Source organism: Calypte anna, chromosome 3, assembly GCF_003957555.1.
Source record: "Calypte anna isolate BGI_N300 chromosome 3, bCalAnn1_v1.p, whole genome shotgun sequence".
NCBI classification, from domain to species: domain Eukaryota; kingdom Metazoa; phylum Chordata; class Aves; order Apodiformes; family Trochilidae; genus Calypte; species Calypte anna.
This window is the reverse complement of record NC_044246.1, coordinates 55,109,951-55,122,953: the sequence shown is the minus strand read 5'-3', so window position 1 is coordinate 55,122,953 and position 13,003 is coordinate 55,109,951. Positions and strand designations below refer to the sequence as shown.

Here is a 13,003-nt window from a genome sequence, read left to right as displayed (position 1 = left end):
AGCTTTTTTTCAGAGAGGAGGGAGTGCTGGTGGGGCTGCCTGATTCCTCCACCACACCCCCACCGTGTGCAGGGCCACCTCTGCCCACACCAGTGCTGTTGCAATCCTCTGTGAGCCACCAGATACCTGCAGATCTTGCTGCCTTCTCCACCATCTCTGCCTGACTCATTCCTGCCAGTCCCATCATCTTGGACACCACAGGTAAGCCCAGAGAGAGCTGGTGAGGACTTGCTGCCATCTCTCTGTGCCTGTCCTGCTTGTTCACAGGTTCCCTGGGCCAGGGTTGGCTTTCCAAAAAAAAAATCCAAGCTGTAGATGGCAATGATTAATAATCATTTCCCAGACAAAACAAAGGCCAGTTTTATCAACAAAAGGTGAATAAAGGCCCCTTAGGTAGGAATCAATATTTTTTTATTGAGTGTTAAAAATCAATCAAGCTGTTGACCTAAAGGGATAACAGATGCTTAAATTTGAGCAAATGCTGAAGTGTTTTACTAGCGAGAAAGACCAGTGTATGATACCTTCCCAGACCCAGCTCTAAGTGAAAAATTAATGTTTTGTCCTAACCTTTGAGACAATTCACTTCCTATTCTGAACACAACTGCACGTTTACAAGACATCAGTTCTTACAGAGTCTTGCAGAAGTGGTAGGTATTTCCAGCCCTAGGAAAAAATGCAGGAGATGCACACAGCTGAAGTGCACTTCAGAAAATAAAATCTACTTAAATGTGATGATAGTAGTGATTTTCTTCATTAAAAAAAAAAAAAAAAGTAAAACAAGGAAGTAAGATTTAATCTTGGAATGATTCTGATTTATAGATTCATATAGTTCAGTAATTAAGTGCTGAACAAAAATCTCTGTGATGTTGATAAATTATCTTTGCCATGTGTAGAAATTTGCTGTCATTTATGGCTCATTAAAATGACTTTTCTGTGATCTTCCCCTTCTTCCCATCCACCCTAACCCTATTTCTCCTCCTGCAGTGGCCATAGTTTACATAGTTTACCATGCTTTACTCTAATATATTTATTCAGCTGTTTGCATGAAAGACAAGGTACAAAAATATAGAGGGTGTTGAAGGAAATGTGTTAGTTCTACTATTGTCATATTCTAAAAATCTAATAGTAGTATGAAAAATAGAGCTTCTTGTTTATTAACATCCTGAATTTAACTACCATGTTCATAATGTGCTTGAAAACATTTGGGGCAGTTCTTCATTTAAAAAAACCCAAACAAACAAAAAAACCCAGACCCAAAACCAAACCAAAACCACCCCATCCTAACAGATTTAAGAAGCACAGTCTTTAAAAAAAAATAAAATAAAGCAAACATGGTGATAGTTATTTGAAGGCATGATGAAAATGGGGCAAAGTTACAGAACTTGTAGTGGATGGAAAGGAGCGAGGAAGATGATGCAGCTGATTTATGGCCATCCCACCAGGTGATAGCTGAAGACCTTGCTGTTGGCTGAGGCCATTCAGCCTGTGTGATGGCTCCTCTGGACCAAATGCCATTGTGATGTCCCCAGAGGCATTCTGGTTGTCACCTGGTGGGACCTGCCAGAAACTCATCACATGGGTGAGATCCATGAAAGGCAGGCTCGTAGTTTCAGCTGCTGCCTCTGTCTCCTTGTGCACTGGGTATTTGTTAGTATCCCCTGCAGGCCCTGAGGAAGCTTCTTCCAGACTGATTTTGGGAAGAGACTGAGGTTCTGGTAACGGCAGGTCCTCAAGAAGATGCGCGTTGTAACCTTTTACATCTATTTTTATGGGTAGATTCTTGAGGGATCCTGCTGCAAATGAGGTAGAACTAAGGTCATATTTATTAGGCTGATGAAGGTTCAGATTGGCAGGAATGGCTGTTGAGCATGGTGTGGGATGGACAGCTGGAAGGCTGTCTGCACAGCCCATCCTTTGCAAATGAGAAGGCTCAAGAGGAAGAGCAGTTTGTAAGTTTGGCTGGGAATGAAGATGTGAACAGTTGTATTCCTCCGATTCTGAACTACTCAAAATGCCATTCTGCACAGGGACCCTTTCAGGAAAAGGGGAAAGTACGCTGGCATCTTCCTTCAGTTTGAATGGAAAAAGCTGGTCAAGGAGACCCACTGAATCCCCATTCTGCAACCTGCTCTTCAGCAGTTCTTGTGAATGAGTTTTCCTCGTGTGGCGAGTCAAGTGGTCCTTCCGCCCAAACCTCTGGGCACAAAATTGGCACAAAAAGTCTTTGCAGCCTGTGTGAACCACCATGTGCCGCCGCACGTCTTTGCGGGTATAGAAGTGACGCTCACAGTGGTCACACTTATGTTTCTTTTCCTTGGTGTTGCCAGCTGGTTTCCCTGCATGGCTTTTGAGGTGTTCCAACAAAATTTCAGTACCGCCAAACTCCTGAGCACACACCCTGCAGGTAAGGTCGCCACTGGTGGCTGCATGAAGAGCCAAGTGTCTCTTATAGCCTAGCTTGGTGTTGTACTTCTTGCCACAGTCTTCACACTTGAAGGCCATCTTGTTACGGTCATGAGTTTGAAGGTGATTCTTTAGATGGTCTTTCCTATGAAAGGTCTTTTCACAGTAGCCACACTGGTGAGATTTCTGTGGAGAATGAGTGGCTGAGTGCCTAAAACAGAAAAACAAAAATGTTAATGGCATTTACATTCACTCAACTGCACAATGGAGCTTTAAGACTTGAAAACACTGGTACCTTTGCAAGAAGGCATTTTCACAAGTTCCCATTATTAGGAAAAGCCAAACTTTTTTGGAGGGGAGGGTGTGAATCTTAATGCACATAGTAGGTTAAAATTGCTCAACATAATATTTTTGAGCAGCCCCTATAATTGAGGGAGCTTAGTTTTCTCCAATTCTACCTAAACCAGAATAATAAAAACAGGAAATCAAGGGCTAAATATAACTAGGGCCCTTGAGATGAAAAAGATGCCCTTGGTTTTCTCCCCACACACCCACCAGCCAAGGAGTGCTTTCAGAGCTGTACCTGAGCAGCTTATACTTGGAAATGAAGGCTTTTGTGCATCCGTGCTGTGAACACTTGTAGGGTCGCTCCACTTTGTGCGCGTACGTGTGGACCGTGAGCTTCTCGATGGAGTCAAACCCCTTCCCGCAGAGTCGGCAGGGGTAACTCTCTGCTTGCTTCACTTCTCTTCCTTTCAGCAAAGATCGACCATTTCTCCATTTAGGGACAAACCTCACAAGCGCATCACAAGTGCTCCCTGAGCTGCCACAGCTGAGCTTTGAAGCAGAGGAGCAGGAAATGTGTCCGTAGCACTGGGCAACGCTTTTGCCTAATGCCACTCCTCTCAGTTTTCCTTTGAGTTTGTTTTTTGCTCTTACAGGTCCCAATTTATTTGTTGGTCTGAACCTGGTGGTAAGGACTCGGTCTTTAGGGATGCACTGGTGAGATTCTAGCAGAGCAAAAGTTGAGAAAGTGCTTCTACAGCTGGAGCATATCCATGGGTCTGCAGGCTCTTTCTGCAAGGAGAACAGAAACAGGTCTTTTTATTAGCTGTTCTGAAGAAAAGTAACATTGTTCTCCCTGACACTACATCTTCTCCTGGGCTTCCCCAAGCCCGGTTGCTGTCCTTCACATAATTTACTTCAATGTGCTACCACAGAGCTGTTCAGCTGGAAATAGATTCTCTCTTGGAGCCTACAAACTAGAAGGAAAAAAAAATATGTAGAAATGCTGATTTCCATGGTTTTATTTACATTTTTTTAAAAGTCCTGAGTCCTTCATCTTTTCTTACAGAACTTCAAAGTTTCTGCATTTGTTTCTTGTACTGAATTATTCATGAAAGGAGTTGCAAACTGTACTTTATCCTTAGACTGACATATCTGGTATTGCAACCATGCAAAATCCAAGTGAGTTTCTGCACACAAATGTAGTTCAGCCATACAGGATTTCCTTCTGTTTTGGGCTGGCTCCACACTTTGCCAGACAGTAACAGTCAGTGCCTCCAGGACAGTCTCCCTCACTTAGCTTGAACTTCGGCATTAGCCTTTCTTAAACTCAGTAAGAGACACCATACAGGATTTCCTTCTGTTTTGGGCTGGCTCCACACTTTGCCAGACAGTAATAGTCAGTGCCTCCAGGACAGTCTCCCTCACTTAGCTTGAACTTCGGCATTAGCCTTTCTTAAACTCAGTAAGAGACACCATAGTTTTGGGAATCTCAACCCTATCCTGACTTAGTGGCATTAAAACATAAAAGATTTTTTGGCAGCAATGCATTATTTGGAAGTATTATTTCTGTGGAAATAAGAGCTCTACTGCATTCAGTTGAATTCATTTTAAATGCTGACATTTTAAAAATCCAATGAAAAACAATTAGGAAAAAACCTGCAGTCACTGATGAATTGTAATTCCAATTAATACATGACTGTGTACTTCCTATAGCTGTCTGTATTTCACTTCAGCTTCTCATAAATTGTCCTTACCTTCCATTGGGCTATCTTGCACTTGAGAACATGGTGAGGCTATGTTCACTCAGTCTTTATTTTGACAGAGCCCTCCTCTACCTTATCTGGGTCTGATGCTGTGGCCTTCCCAGATGTTCTTTCTGGGCTGTACTCTAAAGTCCTAATGCACAAACAACAATGGGTTTACTTCCTTCCTGAAACACCTCTGAATTCCTGGTTCTATCACATTCCCTATTTAACATTACCTTCTAGCATAGGTATCAATCTTCATGGGCACGTTTTAAACACTTACAAGCTTTTCCTATTTGTTTAAGGATTCCTGTTATCGTACAGAGGTGAAGGTACTGGGATTAGAAGAGTTATTGCAAAGGAAAGACTGAAATTATCAGCGCACCATCTGACCAACCAGTCAGAATGTAACAAGGGGAAACCAGTCAAAGAAGTCTTCAGGCTGGACAACTTGGTTAACCACAAATCAGTGCCAATCCTAAGTCTTTCCAACACATCCCAGTGGTGCCACATGCTTCTGGTGATATCTAATGGCTCCACTGGATGACAAACATAAGAGAGGAAGAGCAACCTTTCTTTGAGCAACTATATTTAATAAAGTTGTTCTTGGCTATTACTCTATGGTCTACTCTCACATAACCACAATTACATAAACAGAGAAGGCATGTAAATTTTAATTTACTATATCTGGTGACTGGTTAAATGCAGATTAGGGGTACTTACTGCTACTGGAGACAATGGACAGATGTCAGATTCTTCTTTAATGAAGACCGCAGAAGCTTCCATAAATTTGGCATAATCGGCAGCATACCATACTTTCAGTTCTGTGTGGGGTTCAATTGGCTGTGAAAGGAAGAAAATAGTACATATTTACTTGTCCAAATTTTCCTATACCAAATAAACTGAAGATTGGAGACATGGTATGTGTGCAATTTGGGTCCTTACCAAGATGCACTCTTTGAACCTGTTTAAATTACTGGTAACTTAGTTTCAAGATTCAAGTGCTTTCTGAGCATTGCCATCCACCAAGGTTTGACACCATCACAGTTTCTAATAGCAGAAATGCCTGTGTAAAAAGATTTTTGGGGGGACAATAGCAGAAGCAGTGCCTTAGCTGTCATGACCTTTGCTCAGTGAAATCTATTTGTCTGATGTCCAGAAATCCAGCAGCCATTCCAAGCAACATCCAAAGCCCATTCCTCAATGTTGTAAAGCCCAAGAAAGTAAACACTTAACTACAGAGTTCAGGCAAAGGAAAAAATGCATCATGAATGAACAACAGTTTGGATGCCCCTTGGATGTGTTGCACTCATGCAGCATGGGTGCAGAGCTGATCAATATGTGGACTGAAGTCAAATTTGCACGTTTCCATGCTCTGGCTCAACCATGTCAGGCTCACTATGCGTGTGCTTTGTTATACCTCTGCCCTCCTTTCACTAAAGCTTTCCCACACAGCTTTAAGGGAGCCCATAGCGTGCAGTAGCCTCCCATCCAGTCATACCTGCCCAAATCTTTCCTTGGACTGAACTAACTATGACCTCCTCTGACAAATACTTTCAGTCAATAATACCGCAAACAGAAAAAATAAAAGAGGAGTGGTTACATTCACTGGGTAAAGATTCATTCGTTATTTAAAAGCAAAGGAAAAAACTGATTTTGGGATTTTGATTTATATGACTCCCTGGCGCTGTACAACGTTTTCCTCATCTTTATTAAAAACAACATTGCTGCAACAAGGATAGAGTCAATCTGCCCAGTACTTTTAGTTTTAAACTAAGTTAAACTTGTGTCACTAGAAACAACGAAGTAGTCCAGTAGAAGAGCAGCTGACTCATATTCCACAAAATGTGACATCTTAAAACACACTTAGGTTTTAACATCAGTGTTGGACAGGCACGGTAGGTAAAAGACAACTTACATTGTCAGTACTTACAGGTGAAAGGTAATCATGTGTATCATGTTGAAAACTGAACTTTTGATCTCCCAGGCACAAATCTGCTTGCTAATTGCAACCAATATGGGTTGTTCGTACATTTTGATAAAACCTGGCTTAAATAGAAATGGTGTGTGTGGAATTCTCCACTCAGTAAAGGACATGAGGCAGAGCCATAAACTAGGAGGCCAATCAGGTGCTGTACTCCTATATATGGTCTGTTTATATGGAGAAAAACAAGCCTAAGTGAGCTCTAGAGAGACAAATGCCTGGGGATGCCCTAGGACTACAGACTGAGACTGGAAGTCACAAAGAGCTGCACATCATGACACTGTTATGACTTTCTGCTTGGCATTCCTGGACCAGTGGCAACCTCCTCTTCAGTGGGAAGCTGAGACCCAGTCAATATGACTTTAGAGCTTTTACCTTACTTGACCATTTCAGACACTGATGTGCTTGATCTTCCTCCAATCTCAGTAAAACTGAGGTAAACACCAGTATCCAAATCTACTACAAGCTGTCATTTACTCTGTCTTACCCGTGATAAGAAGAGGAAGCTATGGTAGCACCCATGAAAAACTGTCCTGTGATCAGACAGCAACAAGTACACTAATGATGCTGTTAGTATGACACATTTATCCTTTTGTAGCTGCAGTTTCATTTCACCAAAATCCCATCTCTTTGTAAAAACAGTGGGGAGAGGAGCCAAACCTTCTGCTACCAAATTAGCAGACTTCATTCAAAATAAACTTGAGATGGTACCTTCATAACCAGCCCTTAGGCAGCCTCACACCACAACCAGCAGGGTGTGCCTCAGTGTAGCAAAAGGCTATCACTTCTGCTGACCAGGACAAGATCTTCAGGATGCCACTGTATTGTGAATGGTACTGGGACTTAGGTGAAACAAAACCAGTGTAATTCCCTATGATACACAGCACAGAAAGGGTTCCAAGACACATTCTTCATGCTAATATACTCTTCATATCTGTATACAGGATGCAACTCTCCATTAATGCCAAGAAGCAGAGTTCTGCTGAAATCAGCAGAGCTGGTTCAGTAGGATTTAAATTACACCAGATATCGAAAGTTACCAGTTCAAAACTACAACTTCTTTTAAAAGAATTTGTTCATGCTTCCCAAGCATAGTAGTATTAATACTGTCAGTTCTACAAGTACAGCATGCATTTGAAATCAAACAGAAATCTCAAATAGTATGGGCTGCATCACAATCTCAAACAGCATAAACAGTGTCTCAGATTAACATTTACTGGTTTACATTGATTTTTCTTTTTAAAATTAATTATTATTTTAATATTAATCTAAAAGCAACTGTTATAAAAGACCTTGAAAGTGTAAAATGTTATCACTATTAACTTATTCTCAGATCATCACTGTGTGGCGAGTATTTTTTGCACTCTCCAGGTGGAGAAACAAAAACGGAGGAACAAAAATAAACAGTATTATACCACAGAAATCTGTGTCAGTCTTGGAAATTAAATTGAAATGTTGGATTTTAATGCCCCACTGACTTCTTTTGACTTGTATTTTCTCTATTAAAATTATTTTTAATGTTGCTCAAAATGATACACAAGCATTAGCTTCAGAATAAAAAAGAACAATGAATATTCAACATACAGACTTCAGTTTCCTAAGTGTAGAAAAGAGTAAGTTCTGATTTAAAAAAAAACAACTTTGCCTGAAAAAGCGACAAAAACAACAAAACCCAAGACTGTTCCAGTGCCATTTTAAAATACAAAGTACTTTGTTCTCTCTCCTCACACGAAGTCCAGAATCTCTGACATAAACTGATTATTTCATGGCAACATTGCAGTATTTGAAGTTTTACAGTTGGGTCTTCAGATTTAATGAGAGCAGAAAATAGTATGTAAAGATTCCACTGAGGACCCTGTTTCTAATACGCTCAGAATATGACGCGTGCCCAAAAATGTAATAAAGGAAAGGACTGTGTATGTTCTTTCTGGGATGAAGTACTACTGAATGTAACAATGCCAGAGCATCTCACCGTGTACCTATCTGAAACAGAAGAACTTTACAATGTCCATGTTTAGACACCACCATCATGAATGATATTTCTGTTTCCTGCTGCTCGGTTTCTTCACTACCCACAACAGCAAGTACACACCTCCTTTCACTGCAAAGCCCCATACACACTGCTTGCTGTGGCAGAATATAATCACTCTTTCCCCTGTAAAAAAGCTTGCCTTTCAGAACCTACGCCTATAAATGTCCATTTGTATGAGGGGTGCAGCACTATGGGTCTAACTACCTTAACAGTTGTGAAGTAGACTTCTCCACAGTGCTGATAAGCCACAAGGGTCTGTTCTTCTTGGTTCCGGGCTAGCCGGACAAACATCATCCAGTTTCCACAGTCTTCATTGGGAGTGTCCAGAAAGTACTTCCCTCCATCTTTCAATACCTGAAACAATGGGGGAGGACAGGAGAAAGAACATGATAAAACCAAGTGCTGTATAAAGGCACAATAGTTTTCTTTAGCTTGGAATCAAGGCTATCAGTTATTTACCCTGTATTGTCATATGTCCTTTGAAATTGTGGTTGTTTTTGAGATAGATTACTCTTAAAGAATACAGAGTGCAAAGGAAAGTGAAGAAAGAATACATGCTGAGGCACTCAGCTACTAAAATAACTGTAGGCCTTTGTATGTATTTCCAGTCTATATTTCATCATTTTTATGTTATAGAAAGATAATATTATAAGAACTAAGTGCAGGTAGGAAGATAAGCTTTATGGCTTAATGTACTTCCTGAGTACTTGATAATCTCAAACTCTAGTGCTGTGCTAGCACTACATTTTGCACAGAACAATTGTATAGCTGTCCAGAGAGGTAACATGCAATATAATGGCATTTTAACAGTATTCTCTTTTTCCCCTTAGTAGTGCTGAGGTAAACACAAATGAACAGTTGTGCCAGAAAGATTTTTCTTTTTCCTTTACTTTATTCTTCCTAGATTCCTTTCCAAGGCTATGCCTCTACAAGGCAAATGCTCCTGACTTCATACAAGACAATTGCTTTTCTTCAGTGTAGTCTTGAATATGAACAACTGAAGCTACACAACAAATGTTAGCACAGCATCTATCAGTTCTACTAACCATGTCAGTGGGCAATTACTTGCAAAAAAAGTTGCATTTCCATTGCTTTTGGGAACAATTTTACCTAACTTCAACCCATTTCCAATAAAAATATCTGTTGGACAACCTTGGTCACATATTCAGAATACTGCTAGGGAAAAGCCAAGGCAGCTACTTCTGTCTGGTAGGAAACCTGGGACTCGAGTCTCCATTTCTGAAGAAACAGTCCATTCATCAGCTAGAGCTGTGCTTATCACAGTGTAATTTTAAGCAAATGGAGCTGACTGATAGTTAGGGTGTGGTTTACAATGGCTTGGGAAGAGGAAGGAACTGGGTGCTTAACTCATTCACTCTTGCAAGCTAGTTAGACAAGTGTGTTTTCTGCATTTGTAGGAAATAAAGTGGCTCATAAAACGATGGAAGATATTTAGTTATGGAGAAGAACAAATCCTCTCTGGTGTCAAGATGCCATGACAATCCCACAGGACATTATTTTCCTGGCAGCCCGTTCACATGACTTCCATAAACAAATGCATTTCAGAGGAATTCCTGAAGCTATTACTTTTGCTCTTGAATGAAATTACAGAAATATCTGTATCTATGCCTTCCACTACAACACAGTGCTTTCCAGTCCCAAGCTTCTGGAGAAAGCTCAGATGAAGACATAAAGCATGTCACAGCACAGCTGCTGCTGATCCCTCTCTCCTGGGGGGCCTGATATGAAACACAGGCTCTGAAAAAACCATGACCTGTTGAGGAATCCTAATGGGAGTCCGTGGCCAAGCCACAGCCTCACTGTATGACAGAGAGGTGTACCCCCAGGGGTGACCCTATGCAGCAAATGTAGATGGAGAGTTATGATCAATTATCACCTTACAGGGAATTCTTCTGGGAAAGGATGTGTGTGCAGGTATGTGTAAGATAGGTTAATCCTGAGCAGCTGCTATTTGTGCTGGATAAAGTACAAATGATGAGATGATCAGTATCTGTACATGCAGCAAGGGATGGTACCAGCCCTTAGTAACAATCTGACTAAAGTGAGTTAATACATCATGTGTCAAAGTTTATATATAATCACATAATTAATAAGTGTTTTCCCATCCCTGCACTGTTTCTCCCTACTAAGCAAGTGTCTTAGTATTTCTACTATTATTGCTAACTCAGCACACAAACTTAATCGTCCCAGCGGCATGGTGTTACATGCAAATCCTTTTGTTTTATCTATGAAGGCAGCACTATCCTTGGATACTTCCAGTAGCTGTGCTCTGTGAAAAGATTACCAAGAGCTGTTAGACTGATAGGAAATCACCCTACAAGTGGTAAAACTAGAAAGCAGGAAAGCAGACTTCTAGCAAACACAGTATATATAATAACATTTTGGTACTTCAGGTTATGCTGTGCTAATAATAATGACTAATAATGTGATTCAAATTCATACAGATATACAGATGAAAAGAACAGTTAATTAGAGCAAACTGACTGGTTAAAACACATAAATACTGTTAAAGACACAAATGCACTTCATAGTAAGTCACTGGATTTTTACCTGCAGTACTAGTCTGCTCTCATCATAGCAGGTCAGTTTTGTAGACAGTTGACCAACATAAGGACCAAACTGTGTTCTCTTCTGTATTACTTTCTTTGCAAATACTCCAAGGACTGTGAACAAAAAAAGACCAGTCCAATACTAATATACACAAAGTATTTCTTGCATGTATACAGTTGTGCAAATGTAGATAAACATGACAGTGTAGAACGCCTGAATTCTTCTGCTAGACTAATAACCCAGGTATATAATTCTAACAGGAAGAATCTGGAAAGGATGCAAACATTAACAGAGATTTTTTTAAAAAACACCTGATATTACAATGGATACAGAAGTGCCCAAAATCCATGTCAGAATATTATGCAGGCAACACAAAGGTGCTGATATTCATCAATCTACAAGCTGATAGCTCTGCTTGTTGGCATGATTTATGAGGTTGTTCTCTCCCAATACAAGTGGAGAGAATCTATAGAAACACAACATTACTTGTCTTAATCATTCTAGTTATTCCTTTGCCTACTATCATGGGTGCAAAAAAAGAGGCATCTTGTAATTCTCTTTCTGACTAGGCAGGACTCTACACATGCAGCTGTGGAAAATCTGTGCACTAAGGATGTAGTTCCCTTGTTCAAATTTGGACATTCAAATTCCTTTGCCCTCAGAAGGAAACAAGAGTATATCTATAATATGAACTGAAGATGCTGCAGACAGTAAATTAATCCACTGTGGTCTTTTGAGTTTGCAGGGGGTAGATGGAGAATAATTACCCTTCTGTTTTTTACCTCTTATTATATAATCTTTCCTGATTTGCATGCTCAGGGAAAAGAAACAAGTATGTAGTAGTGCATGGCTGCTACTATTAGACACAAATTAAACATTCATTAAAGGTGTATTGACTGAACAGAGCTAACTGATTGCTCACAGCTAAAAGTCACACCAGCTCTGGCTATTGCCCTGCTGTCAGCCTATGCATCGAGGTTACAAGAAATCAGTCAGTACAAAAGCAGTAGATGAATGTGAACTTTAACTGTGCTCAGCTGAAATAGTCTTCATGCTGTTAATACCCAATGATTATGCCTCAAGTTGTTCATGAAAACAAGGCAGTCTTAGTACTTTTGCCTTTCTCAACTGTGGGAAAAAGAGCTGAAATACTTACTCTGCTGGTTTCCAGCTCGCAGCTCCAACACTCGCAAAGTGAGGTAATGAGGTAGGGTGAGACGGGCTCGGCTAGGAATAACCCTATCTTTAGCCCTGATGAGTGGTCCGTGGAGTTTGCATTCTCCTACAAGGCTTTTACCGCAATCCTCACACCCTGCAGACCCAGAAAAGGGAGCTTGTTACTAAAACTGACTTACTCCTATCCAATTTAATTGTTTCTAATTTTGTCACCTTTGTCACATCTTAAATAATCAATGCTTTTCTCTTTCACATTAAATAGCGTCTCCAAAACCAAACTAGGAAGGTTTGAAATAAGACCTCCAGTTTTTACATTTTCTCCTGTGCAAATTCATGAGTTGACCTCCAAAGACATACACAAGCTCATTTGGAGATGTCGAAATCCATGCCTTTGGTGACTAGGAAGGCAACAAAACTGGAGCTCACAGCATGTGCACCTATAAATCACGGTCCATATATTTATTTAGAAATTGAGAAAGGCGAATTTGCTAGGAATAACCAAGGTAATTTGCAGAGAACCAAAGAATCCAAGAAACATCACTGTGACTTTATGAACCTGCACAGACTGTTCTCTATAGAAGACCAGACCCTTGGTGTTCCATGAAAAATGAGTACAATGGGTCTTACAATCTACAACTCATCTGACAGTCACGCAAGGGCATTCTTCTCTTAGTGCTGCTTGTGGAAGTAAGCAAAAGGGGCATGCTGCAACTCCCAGTTATTGGTTCTCAGTGATGACATCTGCAGGCTGAACACACAAACCGTCCAGAGAAGTCATTACTGGAGAAATATGTCTGCAAACTG

The 13,003-nt window shown here is 40.5% G+C and overlaps 1 protein-coding gene across 8 annotated transcripts in view; it reads right to left on the bottom strand.

Moving 5' to 3' along the window:
* Positions 1-394: 394 nt before the first annotated feature.
* PLAGL1 (PLAG1 like zinc finger 1) overlaps positions 395-13,003 on the bottom strand; it is a 47,644-nt gene continuing 35,035 nt past the window's right edge. For 5 of the 8 annotated variants that reach the window (XM_030448223.1, XM_030448222.1, XM_030448229.1 and 2 more), the window contains 6 exons: positions 12,180-12,335; positions 11,024-11,136; positions 8,657-8,806; positions 5,160-5,279; positions 2,987-3,480; positions 395-2,614 (listed from right to left, as the gene is read on the bottom strand). In XM_030448223.1, the coding sequence (XP_030304083.1) occupies positions 1,342-2,614; positions 2,987-3,480; positions 5,160-5,279; positions 8,657-8,806; positions 11,024-11,136; positions 12,180-12,335 (2,306 nt within the window). In that variant the 3' untranslated portion in view covers positions 395-1,341. The remainder of the gene's footprint in view (positions 2,615-2,986; positions 3,481-5,159; positions 5,280-8,656; positions 8,807-11,023; positions 11,137-12,179; positions 12,336-13,003) is intronic. The other 3 variants (XM_030448227.1, XM_030448228.1, XM_030448230.1) reach the window with 2 other exon arrangements.